Here is a 20,973-nt window from a genome sequence, read left to right as displayed (position 1 = left end):
CAGCTCCCTTCCCCCATCTTCTGCTGACACCAGCTATTTTCAGCTGTAAGAGCAGAGATGCTTGGTGTGCTCTCGGTAGCTATGGAAATCCCAGGGTTTCCCTAGCAACAGCTCCAGATGGGTCTTGTTGCTAGGGAATGCTAGGATTTCCCAGGCTGCCAGATGAGCAAGACAGCTCTAGTCCCAGAGCAGAGGTGCTAGCACAGATGTGGGTCTGAGCCCCAGGGGCTGGATGATCCCCTTTGACTCTGATCCTTTGGGGCACCCAGCCACGTAGCCAATGGATGCTGCACACTGGATGAGCAGATCCTGAGAGGGGATGAAGAGGCGGTGCTCTGGGTAAACAAACTGATTAGAAAAGTCCAAATAAGCCCAACAGATGTCAGGAAGAGGAAGACAGTAGACTTTGGGAAGCTAGCAACCTTCAAGTCCAGCACTTGGCTGTTTCTAAAGCACTTTTCACAGGATTATCACACTATAAACACCTTCTTAGTTTCAAGAGGTCCAAGATTAGAACCAAGGCCAGTCTCAGGAGTGTGCAGCCTAAGCAGTCACACAGGGTCCCACACTGAGAAGGGCTCTGCATGCTTCAATTGAGCTCCACTACCACTGACTTGAAATGCTTAATAAGTTTTAAACAAGGGGCCTGAATTTTTATTTTGCACTAAGCTCCGCAAATAATATAGCCCGTCCTAGCTAAAACCTTTATTTTACAAGAGAGAAACCTGACCCATAGGGAGCAGATGCATTTAGTCTAAGTTCACGTGACTGAAAGTACATCTCAGGGGACACCAGCAATGGGGCTGAAACAGGCCTTCAGTGCGGGAAGGCATTCCTGGGGTTCCCATGGCAGAAAGGTAATGGTAACCACAACCACAGCCCCCTCACTTGTTCTAAGGATCCAACTCAAAACTGAAGAAAACAAGGCTTTGGGGAGCTCTCAGGCTCGTAGGGAAGCAGACAGCAGTAAGAAAATACAATTAGAATAGGAGCTGAGGAGGTGACAGCGGGACAACACCTGTCAGAGACTATCTGTTGCCCCCCAAAATTCGTATGTTGAAGTCCTAACCCCTAGTACCTAAGAATGTGACGGTGTTTAGACGTGGGGCCTTTAAATAGGTAATTAAGATAGAACGAGGTTGTTAAGGTGGTTCCTAATTCTATATGACTGGTGTCCATATAAGAAAAGGAGATTCAGGCACAGACTCATGCAGAGGGAGGACCACGTGAGGCACAAAGAGAAGTGGGCCATCTACAAGTCAAGGACAGAGGCCTCATAATGAACCAATCCTGCCCATGCCTTGGTCTCAAACTTCCAGCCTCCAGAACTGAGAGACAATGCATTTCTATGGTTTAAGCCTCCCAGTCTGTGATGCTTTGTCATGGCAGCTGGAGCAGACTAGTATAATATCTTTCATTCCTTCCAGTCCTGTGAAAAAAAAGCCTATGACTATTTCACAAAGGAGGGGCCCAAGACTTTAAGGGAATAACTATCTTGCTCAGGGTCACGAACTAGTAGGCAGTCATGCCAGGACTTGAACGTAGCTTGATCTGCCCCAAAGCCAGTGTTTTCCACTCCTCCAGCCTAGTAGGAATTGCACCCAGCTCACCCAATTCAGAACATCTGAATCCCTTTCCTAGGCACACCAATCCCTCTGCTTCCCTGTGGGCTCAGGGAGTTCCTGGCACAGGTCTCCCAACCCCAGACTCATCACTAGTACATTTTGCTTTGGGTTCCAGTTTCTCAAAGCTTCCCTGTGGTTTTCACTCCTGCCGTAGGCTAAAAGGACTGCCATGGCTGGATCCTTTGATGGAAGGACTCTGGAGCCATATCAACCTTTACCCTAACCCTAAAGGCCAAATGAGAGTGACAAGCCTTTAAAAGTGTCGCACACTGAAGTACCAGGTACATGGGGCTCATGAACACTTCAGCACTAAGGGAACATCCTTCCTTTAGTATTAAAGTGGCAACATCAGGAAATCCCAGCTTCTTTTGCCTTTATGTGGAGGAGCAATTCATCTCTCTCTGTGACTCTGTCATTTCAACCCAGAGGTAGCCAGGTACCTTCCTAAGCAAACAGTTGTCTACCCAGAGACAGCCATGTGACTCGTCTGGAAAGCAAAACCAACTGCAGATAGTTAAGGAGATTTTTTTTCTTTCTTCTTTTTTAAAAACAATTTTAGATTAATGGTTCTTTATTGGGGTATAACATACATACAATAAACTACCCAGACATTAAGTGCCCAACTTAATGAAAAATTTAACAAGTGTACACTCCCATGGACCCATCATCCTGGTTGATATAGTAGCTGTATTTTTTAAATAGAAACCCCACTTTCTTTATACAGGCATGGTGGCATGTGACTGTAGTTTGGGCTACTCAAAAGGCTGAGGTGGGAGGATCTCTTGAGCCCAGGAGTTTGTAGTTGCAGCAACGTAAGGTCAGACCACTGCACTCCAGGCTGGGTGACAGAGCAAGACTCCCATCTTTATTTACAAAAAGATAAAGAAAATCCCATCTCTCTGCTGTGAGGCTTCTGTGCCATGAGGAAGAGAACAAGGGCTGGGAAGTCACAGAGAGAAGTAGAGATCCAGCAAGGACAGACAGTTAAGCTAGCTCTTGTAGAGTAGGGAGTCTGCTGAGAGGAGACAGGAAATAAAGGGACATTGTAGGCATAAGGATATGTAGAGGCTTAGGGATATCCACCACCTTAGGAGAAAGAGTTCAGAGTAAATACAGCAGAAGTTGGCTCACGGGGTGTCATCTGGGGTCAGGAACAAGACATGATTATATAAAAACGAAACCAAGCTTGTTGTCTGACTTAGAAGCTATTTCTGTGACCAGAGCAGTCAGTGCCTGTCTAATGTTCATGTCAGGTTTTATGGCTTGTGGTCAAAGGCTGTCGCACAGTACATGGAGCAAAGAGCAGGAACTGCATGATTTTTCAGAACAACGTCCAGAATAAATACGAATCTCTGCCTTAAATGGGACATTGCAGAGCAAGTTATATAAGGAATTATCTAGCTAATAGATCACAGCACTAATTGATCAAAGTGCTTAACATCAGCTTAGTACCAATGTTTAAAGCAGTCAGTATCAAAGAGATACTTAAAGTTGTAAAATCTAAATGCGTGTTTCCCCCTCATTGTCCCCACATGGCATTTTCTCCCTCTTTAAATGCTTGTCTTACTCTATTGCATAGAATTCATCTTTGTAAGCTGTTTTAAATATTTTCTGGAAAAAATATACAATATACACAGATTATCACATACATAGGTGCATGCCTGTCTGTCTCAGAAACAGTCTATCATTTCACGTCAATTTTTAATACCACCTCTGCCAGAAACCAGATTGCCATATACACTTGAGTCTGTTTCAAGACTATTTCTTCTCTTCCAATAGTCCATTTACTCATTCCTGGTGGTACATGACACTCTCGACTTACTGCATTTTCTTCCATTTAAACAATCAGACATCTCAAGTCTTTCCCATTAAAAAAAGAAAATTCTCCCACTGTCACTTGCACTTGGCCACTAGCTCCATGCTCACTCTCTTTCCAACCTTTTACAGTCATATTTTTCAAAAAGGCTGTACATGTGGCCTTCTGTTTCCTCAGCCACTTTTCAATCCTAAGCCACTGCAATCTTATTTTTGCTCCCACCATGCCACACAAGCTGTTCTTGCTAAGATCACCAATGAATGAACTCTATGTTGCTAAATCCAGAGGGCAAACTTCAGCCTTCACTAGCTTGACACAGGTGGCCACTTCTCCCTTTGCTTCTGTGCCCTTCCATCCGTCCTCTTGGGTTTCCTGCAGTCACTTTCCTTACTTTCCATCTTGCTTCTTTGCCTCTCCTCCTCTTCCCACTTCTTAAACATGGAAGCTTCTAGGATTTTAAGGCTGGGTTACATTCTGTTAACAGGCTCACCACACAGTTTACCTAGGAGCACTCCACCTCATCTATGGCTTCCAACATTACCTGCAACATGGACCATGCTACATGTTCACCAAGCACCATTTCCTTTTCCTCCTTTACATGCAGCTAGACCACATTTCCTGGAATCTCTTTTGATTACATGTAATTAGCTTCTGACCAATTGGATGTGAGGAGAAGAGATGTTTGACACTTGCAGATCTGGCCACTCAAGCGTCACATGTGGTCTTCCGTGTTCTCTCTTTTCATTCATCTGCCAGCCAGGTGAAAAAAAAAAAAAATGCTAGTAGAGATCTCTGAGTGCCTTGGGGCCCCTGGAACTCATAGCCTGAATAAAACGGAGCCCAACCTCCACCCAACCCACCTCCACTGACTTTGAACACGAGTGAAAAATAATCCTTTATTGAGTCAGCTCACTGAGACACAAAAATTGTTTGATGCGGCAATTAACCTGGCCCTGGCCCAACTAATACACTATTTCTATGCTAATGACAACCAAATATTTGCATTCTGGGCTTATTACTCTAATTATGCATCAAGTGATTGACAATGCAGCCCAAACTGATGGGATAGTCTTTTTAATAGATTACTAGGAAGTCACAAAGATTCATGAATGCATTCATTCATTCAACAAATGTTTATCGAGTACCTACAGGCACCAGACACTGTGCTAGAAACTAAAGTTGCAATAATGAGCAAAGATAAAACCAGTCCACTCACTCACAAAGTCTACTGTGAGCCAGATGACAGCTGATCCTCATGTCTCATTACATTCCAGCTGCGAGAAACTTCCATAGCATTTGCTCCTTGACGCAAGCCCACTACCCGTAAAACTGAGGCTTCCCCTCTCTAGGTCCTGGAATCCACGGTTCTCCCCTCTGTGAAAGGGTGCAAGTGGATGTAGTAGTATAACATCCCTTTCTCTTAAGAATTTTGTCAGTTTTTTTTAATTGTAGTAAAAGGTATGTAACATAATCTTTATCATTTTAACCATTTGTTGGTATATAATTTAGTAGCATTAAATATATTTACCATGTTGTGTAACTTTTACCACTATCTATACTCAAAAATTATCATTATCAACAAAAACTCTATACTCATTAAATAGTAACTCCTCTTTCCCCTTTACGCCAGCCTCTGGTAACCTCTGTTCTACTTTCTGTCTCTAGAATTTGCCTATTCTAGGTACCTCATCTAAGTGGAATCATGTAATGTTTGTCCTCTGTGTCTGCTTTTTATCATGAAGCATGGTTTTTAGTAGTACCTCCATGTTATAGCATGTATCAGAGTTTCATCCCTTTTCATGGCAGAATAATATTCCATTGTATGGCTAGACCATATCTTGTTTATCCACTCATCTGTTGACGCACTCGGGTTTCTACTTTTGGCTATACTGAATAATGTTGCTATGAACATTGGTGTACAAATACCTTTTCAAGTCCCTGTTTTCAATTCTTTTGAATCTATATCTTAAAGTGTGATTGCTGGATCATATACTTAACCTTCTGAGGAACTGCCACACTGTTTCCCAAGGTGGCTGCACCGTTTTACATTCCCATCAGCAATGAATCCAGGTTCCAATTATTCCACATACTTGCCAACGCTTGTTATTTTCCTTATTTTTTTACCATAGCCATCCTAGCATGTCCTAGCATGTGTGAAGCTGTATCTAAGAATATGTTTAAAATATAAGTTATACATGAATAAAATTTTGTTCTGACAAATTCAAACCCAGAACAGAATTTAAAAATCTGCTTCACTGCAGCCACGTCTAAACTCCTTCCCCTCCCCAGAGAAAATCAATGGTAAAAGTTTGGTATGCATCTGTCCTGACCTTGTTCTCTGCATTTGTATTCTTTTTTTTTTTTTTTTTTTTTTGCATATATGGATTTTTATTTGTGGCAGAAGTTTTATATATTTATAAATCACTTGAGAAAAGGTAAACTATTCAATAAATGACACTGGAACAAAATATTCTACACATGGGGTAAGAAGGAAAATTTTGCCACCCAACAAAAAATTAAGATGAAATTGCCACTAAACATTAAAAAAAAAAACTATAAAACTTACAGAAGAAAACGCAGGAAAATAACTTCATTATACCTGGGCAAAGACAAATTTCTTTTCTTCTTTTATCTTTCCATAAGTTATTGGGGTACAGGTGGTATTTGGTTACGTAAGTAAGTTCTTTGGTGGAGGTTTGTGAGAACCTAGTGCGCCCATCACCCAAGCAGTATACGCTGTACCATATCTGTAGTCTTGTATCCCTCGGCTCCCTCCCACTCATCCCTCTAAGTCCCCAGAGTCCACTGTATCATATTTTTTTTGCAATTGTATTCTTATGTGTGTGCAAATGTAAGATTATGCATAATGGAAACATAGCCATTCTGTCACTAATGTCAGTTTTCCTTTTTCTTTCCAACCGTTCCACTGTGTGTGTGTGTGTATTTTTTTTTTCTGTTAGAGAAGTTCCACTTATAAAATTTTGCCCTTTAGCTTATACCGCTGGTTATAACGCAGTCTTCGATTTCCAGGAAGAGTATGCTGTGTTGGGTGAAGTCACTAGCAGGAGTACCTTGGTGTCTGCCTCATGTAGAATGTGTTGCCTAGGTCGTCTCAGGTCTAATCTGAGCTGAACTTCTCCTATCACATATACCAACAACTCTTTATGCTTTTCTCTTTCTCCGGCATTACCTTCTTTTGTCTGGAAAAAAAAAAAGAAGGAATGAAAAGATTTTTCTACGCTTAGGAGAAAAGTATTCAACGGGAAGAACGTGCGAATCAGCCAGTGTTTGGTGAGAGATCGCCCCCTGCTGGCTGTGTTCGTCAGGGTTCTCCAGAGCAGCAGCTAATAGGAAAGATAGATACATTTGTAAGGAGTAATATAATACATATAAGTCTATGTCTATATTATATATAAATATATACAGCTTGGTTATAAGGAACTGGCTGACACTGTTACAGAGGCTTGCAAGTTCCGAGGTCTGCAGGGACAGCTGGCAAGCTGGAGACTCAGGAGAGCTGATGAGGTAGTTCCTGTCCAAAGCCCAGCAGGCTGAAGACTCAAGAAAAGCCGATGCTGCAGTTTGAGTCTAACGGCAGGAAAAAGCCAATGTCCCAGTTTGAAGGCCTTCAGGCAGGAGGGATTCTCTCTTACTTGGGGGAGGGTTGGCCTTTTTTTCCTATTCAGGCCTTTAACTGATTGGATGAGGCCCACCCACATAATAGAGGGCAATCTACCCAGTCTCCTAACTCAAATGCTAATCTCATTCCAAAACACCCTCAGAGACACGCTGGGGATGATGTCTGAGCAAATGTCTGGGCACTCCGTGGCCCAGTCCAGTTGACACATAAAATTAACCATCACACTGGCCATATGGGCCTTTTAGGGCACCTGAACCCATCGCAGGAAGCTCTGAGGCATTAAACAATTGTCCTGATGGGCATTATAGGCAGTTAAAATTCTAAGCCAGAAAGATTAAGAAAAAAAAAAGCATGTGAGCCAAACTGGAGAGAAAGAGAATGCAATGGCAATGCTAGTCGAGTTTCCTCCTGCTCAGAACCCCGTGATGGCTCCTCATCCCTGGTAGAACATACCCTTACCTTATGGGGTTTAGGAGGCCCACCTTGCTCCCTGCTTCTTGCTGCCACCACACCTACTTCTTCACTGTCCTTTCCTTGTTTCAAGCCTGGTGCTGTTTCCATCTGCCTGGGTGCTCTTTCCCAGATCCTCACAGGGCTTCATGGCAAGGCCTTCCCTGACCCCCCTGCCCAAAATAACACCCCCTCCATCCCTTTCCACCTCCTTACCTTCCTTTATTTTTTTCGAGCTGGTTTTCGGTCTCCTTCACTAGACTATAAATTCCATGAGGCCAGGGACTTTTTTTTTTTTCTCTGCAGGGCCTGGATTGGAATAGGTGCTAAGTATTTGTTAAGTGAGTGAATAAATGAATAAATGCAAAAGACACAAGGAAGTGACAGATCGAGCTATGGATAAAAAGCACATACAAAACGCTATGGATGCTAAAGAAGAATTAATTTGGGGAACGCTAAAGCTGAAAATGAATTGAGGCTTTCAAAAAATGCTGAAGACAGATAAGTAAAATGCCTTTTAGTCAGTGCAAGGAAGTGAGAGAGCAATTTCTTGGAAGAAAATAAATCCTCATTTGTTGGCATTTTTCCTTCTAGAAGATTGATCTTTAAGCTAAAAAAAAAGTTGGAGGAGCGGGAGGACAGAGTGGGAAATCCAGACAGCTGGTGAGGTTGCTAGATCCCAGAGGCTCCAAGGTGCGATTGATTGCAGGCAATGTCTAGATAGTGACAGAGAAAGCGTCATAGAGATTCCCCAGGCCCCAGAGCAGCAAGGAAGCAGCAGCCTCATGCCCTCAGGTATGGCATAAAAATCATGCTAAAGCTGCCTCACTAACAAAAATCCCAAAGGACCAGTAAGCAGGCTGATCTCAGGAAATGTCTGTGTGGACAGAGGATCTCTAAACTAGCCCCAACCCCCAAACACATACACACACACACACACACACACACACACACACACACACACACACACTACTATGACACAATGCTATGGGTTTGCATATTTTTCTCCATGCCCCTAAAGGTGATGTCCAAATCAAGGGCAGTGTGTCTGAATCTTTTTTGGTTCGTGGACTCTTTAAACAAATCTGATGCAAATTGCCACATGCACATTATTTCAGGGAATTTAAGGAAATTTCAGCAATCCTCCTCCAGGCAATTCATGGACACCTGAAGTCCAAGTGCCCCAGGTTAGAAACCCCTGTTCTAAGAGTATACTCCTCAATTGCAACACTTGGATTAATGATGTAACTCCTTAACCCTAGAGTTGAAGATAGCAGCCAAATTCTGAGTGTATTCATTCAACAAATGTGTATTGAATGACTGCCATGTAGCTTATATAATCCTCACAACTGCCCTTGAAGCAGATTATATTAATACCACTGTCACTCTTAACAGAGGAAACAAATGAGGTACTGAGGCTTTGGGTAACTTGCTAGAGGTCACTCATTTTGCACTAGTCACTAGTAGGGGCAAAGCCAGTGATGGAACCCCAGAAGTTCAGCTTTAGAAACATTTTACTGCTACCTCATGATGCCTCTTGCAAGGCTGGTGTCTATTCTTTCAGATAGCCCCATTCACCCTGAAAACGTTTCTATAAGACTACATATAGTAGGTTAGAAATGAAAATCCCACCACAAACGACATCGGGAGGTTCTGTCACCCTGCCTCTGCATATTCATCGTTCTCATGCTTTGCTGACTCAGTTTTTAATCATCAGCTCACCTTTTGGATCTATTTGTATGAGAGATTGCATAAATATTTTCCCACATCCAACATCTCACAAGGAGATGGCCTCACATGCATGTTCAAATTCATTCTCCAAGTGGAGAAGAAAGCTTTCTGGTAGCGGTGCTGCACACCCCCAGGGGCTCATGGATCTCTCAGCAGAGACCACATCCAGTGTCCATGAAGTCATGAGTTCTTTAGCTTAGATTCCAAATTCAGGTTTTGTTTCATCAACATTACTGTGTGCACTTCTGGTTGAGACACTTAGGGGAACAGAGAAAGTTTTTCAGTAAGAGAGAGGATGTATGAGCTTCCTGTGGCTGCTGTAACAAAGTACCCACAGACTGAAGTGTTAAGCAACAGAACTGCATGGTCTCACAGTTCTGGAGGCTGGAAGTCAAAGATCAAGGCATCAGCAGGGTGGGTTCCTTCTGAGGGCTGTGAAGAAAGGATGTGTTCCAGGCCTCTCTCCTTAGCACATAGATGACTGTCTTCTCCCTGTGTCCTTCACATCATCTTCCCTCTACACGTCTGTGTCTGTGTCCAAATTTCTCCTTTTGTAAGGAAATAAATACTGGAAATATTTATATATTTTGCACTATAATACTGGAAATATTTATATATTCCTAGTATTTATTTATATACTTACAGTATTCATTCATACATGTGTATATTTCCAATTTTTATTTATATATTTATTCAATATAAGGAAATACTGGTTGTATTGGATTAAGGCCTACTGCCGTAAACTCACTCTAACTTGATTCCCTCCATAAAGACCCTACCCCCAAATAAGTTCACCTTCTGGCACACCTAGCAGTTAAGACACCAACATATGAATTTTAGAGGTCACAAGTCAACTCATAACAAGGGATAATGGTCAGGAAGAAAAAGAACCACAGAATGCTAGAAATTTTTAATAAGTTAATAAGCCCTTGCTATAGCATCAACAAACTCAGTAAATGAGTAAGCCTCATAATGGATGGATGGAGCATTGTACCAGGCACAAAGCCCAGCTATGATGACATCAAAGGCACCTGCTGTAAGATATTTCTCACTAATGGTGATGGAGGAGCTCAAAAAAACAGTAGCTCCTGCACGATGCGGAAACTTGACACCATTGAGAAGTGTTCAATGCAGTTAGGGAGTCTCAATGAACCCATGTAGCAGGTAAGATCGCTCACACTCAAAAATGCAAACATATCATGTTGTTCACTTATAACTAGACTTAATAGGGCATCCATTCAAATGAGCTGTAATTCCATGAATGCCCACACGTGGTAGCCTTTTCCAAGGGGTCCAAACCCCACCAGGATTCTACCCACTGTGGCATCCTCTCCATCACACTCCAAGGCTAGATGAGACCACAGCCCTTTTGGGGCACTAGGAAGATCCAGCTTCAACCACTGCTGAACTCAAGGTGATTTAGTGGCAAGGCCTCCGAACCTCTCTGTCCTGACACCCCACCTAGTGGCAAGGAACATATCTGCAAGACTGCTCTCTTCCAGAATTCCAGCTGGGAAGCAGTCCTCTAGTCCAAAACAAGGTTTCTGAAAGGAGGGAGCTCTGAGGAGTTTCACAGGGAGTTCCCAAGTCCGGGAAAAAAGAAAAACAAGCTAATTAATTAACAGCCATCCTCAGTGGCAAAGAGGCATCAGGCTCTACGCTAGCCTTTGTTTGCTGTCTTTGACCTTACCTCACCCTTGTTTTCTACTTGAGCAAATTGAGGCTCGAGGGGTTTGAATCCTTTCCCCCAAGGCCACAGCTGCTGGGTCGAAGAGTCCGGGATTTGAACCAGGGGTGACTGACTCGAAAGGCTATGTCTCTTCCCTGAGCAAAATAATGGCTTGACAGACAGTACTGCAGATTGTCTTAGGAAAATGACAGGACAGGGAAATCAGCTAGGAGGACATTTCAGCAATCCGAATTAGGGTTGAGGTGGTGGCCTCAGAAATGAAAAAGGAAGGGGTGGATGAGTGTGAATACTGTAGGGAAAGTCTGGGTGACATATGAGGCAAAAACAAAAAAGGAAATGAAAATAGCATCAATCCTCTAAACCACTGAAATCAGAAAGATAAAGGCAAAAGGTGGTGGTTAAGGAGAGGCTTGGAGGACCAGAAGACAGGGAGGAAGCAGGGAAAAGCTGGAAATGAGGGTAACTCTAGTTCCAGATACATCAAATGCTGATGGTGATGTTCTTCGCAGTGGGTCCAGAAACCCACATAAGAGTTTGAGGGACAATGAACCAAGCAGGTCATGAGACATGGAATGGAGAAAGGAGCAACGTGCTGTAAGATACTGCTCACTCATGGTGATGGAGGATATCAAAAAACGGCAGCTCCTGCACTGTGCGGGAACTGGACATCTGGACAGCAAGCCACTCCAGTCCAACTAAAGGCTAAGCATATAGTGGGCTGACTACTGGCCATTTCCTACATCGTAGTGACTAAGTTGCAACTGCTGTTAAACTGTTGTTTTGAGTGTATTACTTCCTTCTAGCGTACTGCCAAAATTCTAGTATTCAAAGGTGTGACAAAAACATAAAAAGTTGAGCAGTCCTGGAATACAGTAATCCTTGACAGCAGGGTCCCACTAGAGGAGAGCTGCTCTAAAATCCAGTTTGAGGTTGCCCCAATGACAGCCGGAGATCCTGGCACCTGCCATTGCATTTGGAAAGTCAGCACTCTCAGAAGCCAGACTGAACTTTGAGGAAATTTCCCCCAGTGGATGGTGGGGCGCCACATGGTCCCTGAGAGACCTGGGTCTAACTCCTAGGCTTCCTAAAGAGGTAGTTAACCAAGAAAAACATGGTAAAACCTGTGTTCTTTCTTGTCTTTGCGGTCACCACGGAACTTAAAAAAATCTCAGTCCCAGCAGCTCTTTCATGTCTTACAGAGACAGAAAGTGAACCACGTCCTTTCTTAAATCATTTCATTATATCAAGCTTGAGCATGTTTACCAAGGAATTCCGCTGTTCACAGTAGTTCTAACACTTCGGAGCAAAGAAAAGATGAATGTACTGGACAGTTTTTTCAAGGAAATTTAGCACGACCCTAAGTTATTAAGGAGGCCCACAAGGCCCACCATGAACTGACTCTTCTCCCTCTCCATCCTCCTACCTCGCCTCCCCTCCCGCTCTCTGGTCCATCCTCCAGAAACTGACCTCTGTTCCCTCACCCTCTCCACCACCGCACTAGGTGTCTCTGGTCCAATTCCATGTCAACTGACCTCTGCTCTCTTTCCATTCCCATCCCTTATCCCCCATCCCCCTCCACCTCTCTGGTCCAGCCCTGCATGAACTAATTTGGGTTCAGTCTCCTTCCCAGGACCCAGTCCATCGTGAGATGGCCTCTTTTGCTCCCTATGCCTCTAAGCCCTTGCACCTCTGCTCCATCCTCGCATGAACTAATCTCTGCTTGCTCTACTTTTCAGTTCCCCTCAACTCCTCTGACATCTCTCTGGTCCAGCTCCACATGGAGGATCCTCTGCTCCCTCTTCCCCTCCTTCTTCTCCAACTCTGATTGAACTTTTTAGTTCAGCCTCACATGTAGCCATCTCTGCCCTCTTTAGTCCAAAATTCCACCCCCACCCTCCTGCAGCTCTCCAGTCCAGTCCTGCATGAACTGCTCTCTGCTTTCTCCTGTGCCTTATCCGCCCCCCTCCATCGCACTACTGCTCTCTGCCACAGCTGCGCATGAACAAACCTTTGCCTTCTCTCCAGCCCAATCCCCATATGCGACTGATATTTCTCTGGTCCAGCCCTGCATGAACTGCTCTCTGCTTTCTCTCCTGCCCCTTCCTTACCACCTCCCTACACTGTTCTGTCCCACCCTGCATGAACTGACCTCAGCCTCTTTACTTCTGATCTTCTCCCACTCCCCAATATCCTTCTGGTCCAGCCCCACATGAACTGCCCTCTGTTACCTCTCCATTCCAAACCCACCCCACTGTGCCTACATCTCTCTGATCCACCCACAAGGGCTGACCCCTGCCCATCCCCCCGCATCTCTGTACACGATCAGCATTTGAACTCACTTACCTTGCCTCTTCCTCCCTAACAGCAAAATGGGGAGCAGGGCCCTGTCTTTTCACTCCTTTCCAATACTATATGTCACCTCCGCACCCCTTACAACTTACCCAGTCACTCTCCCTACATCTCCCTGGTCCAGCCCTCCATCATGAACTCAGCTCCATTGCCTTTCCTTCCCCTTCCCCACCATACATCTCTGGCCCAGCCACACATGAACTAAGTTCCATTCCCTCTCCTTTCCCTTGCCCCACACTCCGGCGACCTCTGTAGATACAGCCACACATAAGCTGCCCTCAGTGGCTTTTCCTTTCCCTGACTCTCTACATCTCTCCAGTACAGCTTCATAGGAGCTGGCCTCAAATGCCTCTCCCATGCCAGCCCATTCAGCCTTCTGCATCTCTTGGCACATCCTAAATGAACTGACTTCTGCTCCCTCTAAGTGTCCATCCCCCTCCAGCTCCCTGGACCAGCCCCACATGAACTACCAACATTTCCCCTCACTCCCCAACAACTCCACTGTCCACATGAATAAGCCACTAACCCTACAAACCCACCCACTGCCACTCCCACAAAAACTCATCTGCATGCTCACAGGAACTGATCCCTGCTCCCTCTTACTCCCTTCCCCCCACCCCCACTCCGTGCACCTCTCTGGGATGCCCCATGCCCAGATCTCTTCTACTTCTCTGTCCCTATCCCCTGCAATTGCCCTACATCTCTTGGTTCAGCCCCACATGAACTGACCTCAGTTCCTTCTCCATCCACATCCTACCCCGCCTTCAGGACTCTTTTCTGCCTCCATATGAACTGAGCCCAGCTCCCTCTCCTTCCCCATGTTCCTGATTCCCTTACAACTCTCCACTCCAGTGCCACTGACTCATGCTCCCTCTCTGTCCCCATCCCTTCCACTGAACAACTGCACACCTATCTTAGAATGGCTGCCAGGCACAGATATGGTGAACACACTAAGCTTGTTTTTATACTCAGGGATAACCTATTACTTGCCACTCTCTGTCCTCCCTCAAGAGATTCCTGAGAGATTTCATTGATGAGAATATTAAGCAGGAGGAGATAACAATGTTTCCAGGATAGTCAATTAGCTTAATTTAGCCATTCAACAATGTATACATCTTTCAAAACATCATATTGTACACCATAAATATATACAGTATTGTCAATTTCAAAACTTTTTTAACTTTTTTTCCTTATCCCTGTAACTGTTTTCTTTTTTTAAATTTAATTTAATTTAAGTTCCGGCATACATGTGCAGGATGTGCTGGTTTGCTGCATAGGTAAATGTGTGCCATGGTGGTTTGCTGCACGTATCAACCCATCACCTAGATCTTAAGCCCTACATGCATTAGCTATTTATCCTGGTGCTCACCTTCCCCCCCACTTCTCCCCCCTCCTCGGCCACCACCACCACCACGGGCACTGGTATGTGTTTCCTTCCCTGTATCCATGTATTCTCATTGTTCACCTCCTACTTACGAGAACATGCAGTGTCTGGCTTTGTGTTCCTGGGTTAGTCTGCTGAGGATAATGACTTCCAGTTCCATCCATGTCTCTACAAAGGACATGATCTCATTTAATTAACTTTTTTTAAAAAGAGTGTTTCCAGGGTTACAGTTCACAGTAAAATGGGAGGCAGTCTTTTCACTCCTTTCCAATATTATGTCTTTTATCCAATCATATGCCTATTATAAAATCACAATACAACAAAGGTCAAATCATACTAGGAAATGCTATCAACTGACTTCAGGGAACAGTAATTATAAAAGCTTCATGGACACGTATTTAACAAGAAAGCTTATGTGATAACTGTGACAAAGGAATGGGAGTGAGGCCGAACACCTTCAAGCCAGGTCCTCTCTGTAAGTTTGTATTTCAACTCCAGTGATTCTGAGTTGGCACAACTCTTCTCCCCCACACAGACACACAACTCCGGGCACTTGGACAAGCAGCTGCCTAATCCTAGTGTTGGATTAGCCTGGCTCTCCCCATTTCATTCAAGCACAAATTACTAACAAGACTCTTTTCCAGTCTTGCACTTTGCCAAAACTATTTTTAGAGCATCATTTAGGTTTAGGTGATATAAAAATTCTGCTAGTTTTACAAACCAGCAGGTTCCCAAGGCAAAAAGCAATTCATGCCAGGAGAGTAGCAAAGGATTATTCATTTTCTGTCCATAGGCTGGTAAGGAGTTTTGTATATAACAGGCTGCCTTCAACACAGTAGTTGAGAAGATGAACTCATAGACAAAGCTAAAAAACTCATCCTTAGAGAACACAAGGTCAAACTGAGAAAGGTTTTATTTTTAAGATAAAACAGATAGCATTAACACACATCCAAATGCCAGTGCGAGAGTTCACTGGGTCATATAAAGAGAAAAGTGCACTCAAGTGTCAAATAAAAACTGGAACCACTGAAAAACGACTGCTGCTTGTGGTGGCACAGGTACAACATGTGCTTGTCTAAGAAGTCGTTCTGCGTTTGTGGATATGTGACAATGCGTGACAAGAGTGAAACAATGCAAGGCAAAATGGCAGGTGCTCAAAGCTTTAAGATCCTTTTCTTCGAGCTAATGTGCTCTTGTTTTGCTTTTGAGAATCAGAGTAATTAGCAGGTCATTTTACAAAGAACCGTAATATAAAAGAACACTTCCAAAAGGCTAAAATAGGTTCAAGGTCATTATTAAAGTGATACAGGGAGGTCAGTGAGGGAAACATTTGTGTCCTCAAAAGCCAGATTTCACACAATGGCAGGCACTAAATCTAGTTACATGTGCTTGCAGTAGAAAAGAAGACACTGATCTTAATAAAGGCTGGTCTTTTTCATGATGCGCAGGAACTCTTGCTCACTGACCTCTCCATCTCCATCTCGATCAGCTTCATCAATCATTTCCTATATGATAGTAAATATTCAGGTTAGGTTAATTTGTAAACTAATGCAAAAAAGGTGATTAAGGAATAGACTTTTTTTTAGAGACAGGGTCTCTATGCTGCCCACACTAGTGCCAAATTCCTGGCCTCAAGTGATGCTCCTGCCTCAGCCTTCCAAAGTACTGGGATTACAGGCATGAGCCACTGTACCTGGCAAGCAATAGACTTTCTTTTCTTTTTTTGAGACAGAGTCTCGCTCCGTTGCCAGGTGGCAGGCTGGAGTGCAGTGGCACGATCTCGGCTCACTGCAACCTCCGCCTCCCAGGTTCAAGCAATTCTCCTGCCTCAGCCTCCTGAGTAGCTGGAACTACAGGCGTGCGCCACCATGCCCAGCAAATTTTTGTATTTTTAGTAGAGACGGGGTTTCACCATGTTGGCCAGGATGGTCTCGATCTCTTGACCTCATGATCCGCCCGCCTCGGCCTCCCAAAGTGATGGGATTATAGGCGTGAGCCACCACGCCCGGCCGCAATGGACTTTTAATAATGCTATGTGAAAAAATCATTGTAGTCCACCCAATGCCAGTATGCTACTCCTGATAATAGCCTGGTTCCTGAAAAGTTATTTGAAAACCAAGTCATACTTTGTCAAACATATCACCTGGGAGGGAGCTTGAAGACTACCTTGACTAGAGGGATTCCTGGAACCCAAAATAGTAAGTAAAATTGTGCATATGTGCATTTTTCTAGAAGCAGGGTTCATAGGTTTGTCTGACTATTAAAGGAGAATTCAGCTGTCTGCAAAGGGACAAGAGTCCACTGGCTTTCCTTGCAAGAGACGCTCACACCAGGAAAAATGTAACAGAAAAGTCACAGATGGCTAAAAGTTGGGAATCCGAAGTTCAAGTGTGGCGTGTTACAAACCTGCAGCTCCTCGTCAGTCAAGTTCTCACCCAGCTCCTTGGCCACGCGCTTCAGATTTTTGAATGAAATCTTCCCAGTTTCATCATCATCAAAAAGCTTGAAAGCTTTCAGGATTTCTTCTTTGGTATCTTTCTCAGACTTAACAAGGAGAACATAAAACACATGAGTAAGGAGACACCATGGTTACTTGTGTCCCGTAGCCCTGCCACTGCCCAGTCAGGTCACCCTCTCCTTTTTAACAATAACTCGAGTCTAGACTTGCAGCCAGTGTCAGGAAGCCCATTTTGACCTCAGAGAAACACCAGGCAAGCCAGACACTCCATCCAAGGTGACATTTGCTCCCTATCCCTGTATCTATCCCTATCCCACATCTAATTCTTAACTGGTTTGGTATTCTGCAGGAAGAGGTGTCTGCTTGGAAGTCTTGAGAGAGAAGCACAAGGGCTTGTATTGGGAGCCCAAAGTAACATGACGGGAGGGCAGGCCTCCTGATGCAGCTGCTACCTGGACTGCTGTGTGGTCACATGACTGTTTTAACAGGCAAATGCCATGGGCCTCTGCAGATGACTGGGGCTCTGTACCACACTAATTGTCTTAACTACTTACCATTTTCTGGGTCATCACAGTTAAAAAGTCACCAAAGTTCATTTTTCCTGTCCCTTCCTTATCAATTTCACTTATCATTTTCTTAATTTCTTCTTTCTTGGGTTCAAAGCCCAGGGCCCTCATTGCCACCTATAATGAAAACAATATTGTCTCAATATACACATCTAAACAAGCAGAAGCAAAAATAACAGTGTTGAGAGCATTAAGCCCACATCTGATGTGATCATGTTAATATGATTGAGGAACACTATAACACTGATCTAATTGATATCTGCAATCAATTTGATAATACTCAAGGTAAGTAAAGACAGGAAAACAGAGCACAGTACAACCTCCCCTGTTACTTACTGCAGGGAGAAGAGGGCAAAAGGGGTAGAGAGGTGATAAGGAGATGACAAGGAAGAGGGAGAGGAAAGGCAGAGCAAACGGCAGGAATGCATAGAGCTTGCCTTAAGTTCCTTAACATCTATGCTGCCAGTTCCATCCGCATCGAAAAGATCAAATGCTTCCCGGATCTCCTGCTTCTGCTCTTCTGTAAGCTCAGGCTTAGGACTCATTCTTTTTCGCTGAGCACTTGATGCCATGTTTGCCTTCTTAAAGTTGGAGGCCTTTATATGTTATGCAAATACATAAGAACAATAATATATAATACAGTCCATATTTACATAACATAGTTACCGACACCTATATGTATTTTTAAAGTCATTTATAACCAATTCCAAAGTTTTGCTTAACAAGAAAGATGACAGGGTTTACTGGCAAGAACAATCAAGCTTTCCATGAACTTCTATTCCTCCCTTTTCTTTACTATTGTTTCTAGACGCAGGGAGATCATTTGTTCAGTAAGGATACCTCTTATTGAAAATCATCCCAAAAGAGAGCTAGTCAAGAAACTGACTGTGAATAACTAGAGATAATCAGCTCTTCCCAAATGTGGGGATCCTGGTTTTGGAAACAGCCTTAAAATGCCCCCTTCCAGTACTCCACTTCCCAGTAAGTACTCTGACTTCCCAATTACTTCTAGATTTGGCCAAATATCAGTAAGTTGTTAAGACGTATATTGTGTCAATATATACGTCAAAACTTATATTAGATAAGTTTTATCTAATAATAAAACTTAATCCATCTGGCACCTTCGTGCCTTCTCCAAGAAGCTAAAGCACCCCCTTAATGCCCCTCTATTTATATTGTAGAAAACATTTTCAAAGAAAACAATACACCTTCTCCCAGCTCTGTGGGGAAACTTTGGGAGAATGAGGCGGCCAGGAGGCCAAGGTCTGAGAGAGTCAGGCGTCTGTGAGGGATTCGAGTCTTTTTTGCCCAGGGAGGGTCACCGACGGGACCAGGGAAGGCCAGGAGAGCCCGAGGGGCGGGTGTGGGCCTGTTGTGGGTGAAGGGGAGGCAGCAGCAAAGCGCAGGCCCAGTAGGTTGGTTAGCGTCTGTACCCTACCCTTCCGGGAAAGAGCTCAAAGGAAGGACTGATACGCCAAAGCCGAGAAAGGCGCAGGAGAGGCGGCGTGGGCCACCAGGGGCTTGGGAAGGGCTCAACCTCTGGGCGTGGGGCGCGACGGAGCGGCCAACACTCACCATAGCCAAAGGACTCCGCTGCCGGTTGTTAGGCAACCGCCGTATACACTGACTCGGCGCCGTTCCCACCGCCCCCTGCGCGCAGCCCCGCTCTCCATTGGTCGTCCTCTCACCGTCGCCGCTCTCCATTGGTTCAGGGCCGAAGTGGGTGGAATTAACCTGGCAAAGCCCTGGACCAGCGCGGGGCGGGGCACGCTGGCTACACAGGCCAGTCATTATTGGGCAAGATCACGTCGCGAGCGCCAATTGGCTGAGCCGCCGCTGAGCTGGGCCAATCGTCTTGCTGGAGGAAGCTCGGCTGATTCTCGTCTCACGCGGGAGAGTAGTTAAGAGTGGCGGTCTGGGGCTCGAGTTCAGAGGGTGCAGCCTGCTTGCAAGCTGAGGCCAGCCAGGGGGGCGCTTACGGACGGGTAAGAGTCGTGGTCTTGCCCTTGGAGTTCACATTGTGTCAGCACCTGGGCAGGGCGGGAGAGTGAGGAGCTGCGGGGCGCCCGGGTCGGGTGCTTTCTGGGCTGACCTCAGGCTGAGTTAGGGACCGAGTGCATCAGACCCCCACAGACTGCTGACCTTGCGTGTTGGAGCAGGGGCTGTACTCACAGGGCAGCTGAGACCCAGAGAAGGGAAGGTGTGTGCTGAGCGTCGTTGCAGAGGTTGGACTGCTGAGACCTAGGAACTGAATCCAGCTGAGGCTTGCTCTTTGAGGGTGGCCCTTCGAGAGCACCTCTAGACTGCCCCAGAGGTATAGGCCCCAGATCAGATTCCAAGAGGGGATCACTTTAGGTCTCACGTGGCTAAAAGCAGCCCAGGACGGTAAACTGAGGGCTTTGGGAATGGACTTTGAAAGGAGTGAGGGGGATGTAAGCGAGCATGAGGGGCCAGGAGAGGTCATCACAATATACTCTTTTTGACACCCACTCAAGGCAGATAAGGAGGAGCATTCCAGGCCGAGACGCCCTCATATACAAAGTCACAGGAGTTTGGGAAGTTACTGGTATGCTTGGAGGATTAAAAGGGGGCGTGTGCAAGGGCTGTGGACTGAGATAGACCTGCAGAAGGAGAGCTGGAGGTCCAATTTGCCCTCTTTCGCTATTCCCGTGGCTTTCAGCCTTCACCTGCCTTTCCTCCAGGCATTGGGGCAGTAATCTAGAGAGGCAGAGGGCAGAGAGTAAGTTTCTCAGGCAGAGAAAGGCCCGAGGCTTATTAGAACCTTTTAAATGGAGCCTCTGCCCTTTGCCCTCTTCCTTCTTCAGCAGTGAACGGATTCATAACTTTTGGGTCATCATCAGCCTCCCAAGTAGTCCGAGCCAGAGTTCTCACCATGCTCTGCAAAGCTGGCACGACATGTTCCCTCTTATAACTCTTCTTCTCTCCTCAGGCTCACTCCAACCCCACAGTACTGGCTTTGTCGTTGAACCTCATGTGCCAGCCACACTCCTGCCTCTCATTTTTGTCCCAGTTGTTCCCTCTGTCTGCCTCCTCTTAAGCACCCTATTGAAGTACTGCAGCCTCCAGTACAAACAAGCCACTCACCTTGCTCTACTTTTTTTCCAGTAATACTTACCACCTTCTGACCTACTGTATATTTTGCTTATTTAGTTTGTTCTCTGTTCTCCCTCCACTAGAAAGCAGGCTGTCTGAGGGCAGGCATCTTTGTGGTATTCACTACTGGTACTCCAGGACCTGGAACAG

The 20,973-nt window shown here is 45.0% G+C and overlaps 2 protein-coding genes across 4 annotated transcripts in view; one reads left to right on the top strand and one right to left on the bottom strand.

The window, feature by feature from the left end:
* Positions 1-15,580: 15,580 nt before the first annotated feature.
* Positions 15,581-19,371, bottom strand: CETN2 (centrin 2). Its single transcript, XM_003943404.3, has 5 exons — positions 19,285-19,371; positions 18,147-18,305; positions 17,698-17,826; positions 17,092-17,229; positions 15,581-16,190 (listed from the first exon to the last, which is right to left on the bottom strand). The coding sequence occupies exons 1-5, from the start codon at positions 19,285-19,287 to the stop codon at positions 16,101-16,103; spliced, it is 519 nt and encodes a 172-aa protein (XP_003943453.1). The 5' UTR covers positions 19,288-19,371; the 3' UTR covers positions 15,581-16,100.
* A 207-nt stretch (positions 19,372-19,578) lies between these two features.
* Positions 19,579-20,973, top strand: part of NSDHL (NAD(P) dependent 3-beta-hydroxysteroid dehydrogenase NSDHL) — a 29,388-nt gene continuing 27,993 nt past the window's right edge. For all 3 annotated transcript variants that reach the window (XM_074392328.1, XM_074392329.1, XM_003943402.4), the window contains exon 1: positions 19,579-19,694. The gene's annotated coding sequence lies outside the window, so the exon portion shown is untranslated. The remainder of the gene's footprint in view (positions 19,695-20,973) is intronic.

Source organism: Saimiri boliviensis, chromosome X (genome assembly GCF_048565385.1).
Source record: "Saimiri boliviensis isolate mSaiBol1 chromosome X, mSaiBol1.pri, whole genome shotgun sequence".
Taxonomy (NCBI): Eukaryota; Metazoa; Chordata; class Mammalia; order Primates; family Cebidae; genus Saimiri; species Saimiri boliviensis.
The sequence above is the reverse complement of the archived record's forward strand: the minus strand, read 5'-3'. Positions and strand labels throughout refer to the sequence as shown.

Coding starts and splice junctions, on each gene's coding strand:
- CETN2 (XM_003943404.3), bottom strand. Junction 17,827..18,146: donor TAGATGTTAAGGAACTTAAG/GCAAGCTCTATG, acceptor TTTTCATTATAG/GTGGCAATGAGGGCCCTGGG. Junction 16,191..17,091: donor TGACTGACGAGGAGCTGCAG/GTTTGTAACACG, acceptor ACTATCATATAG/GAAATGATTGATGAAGCTGA.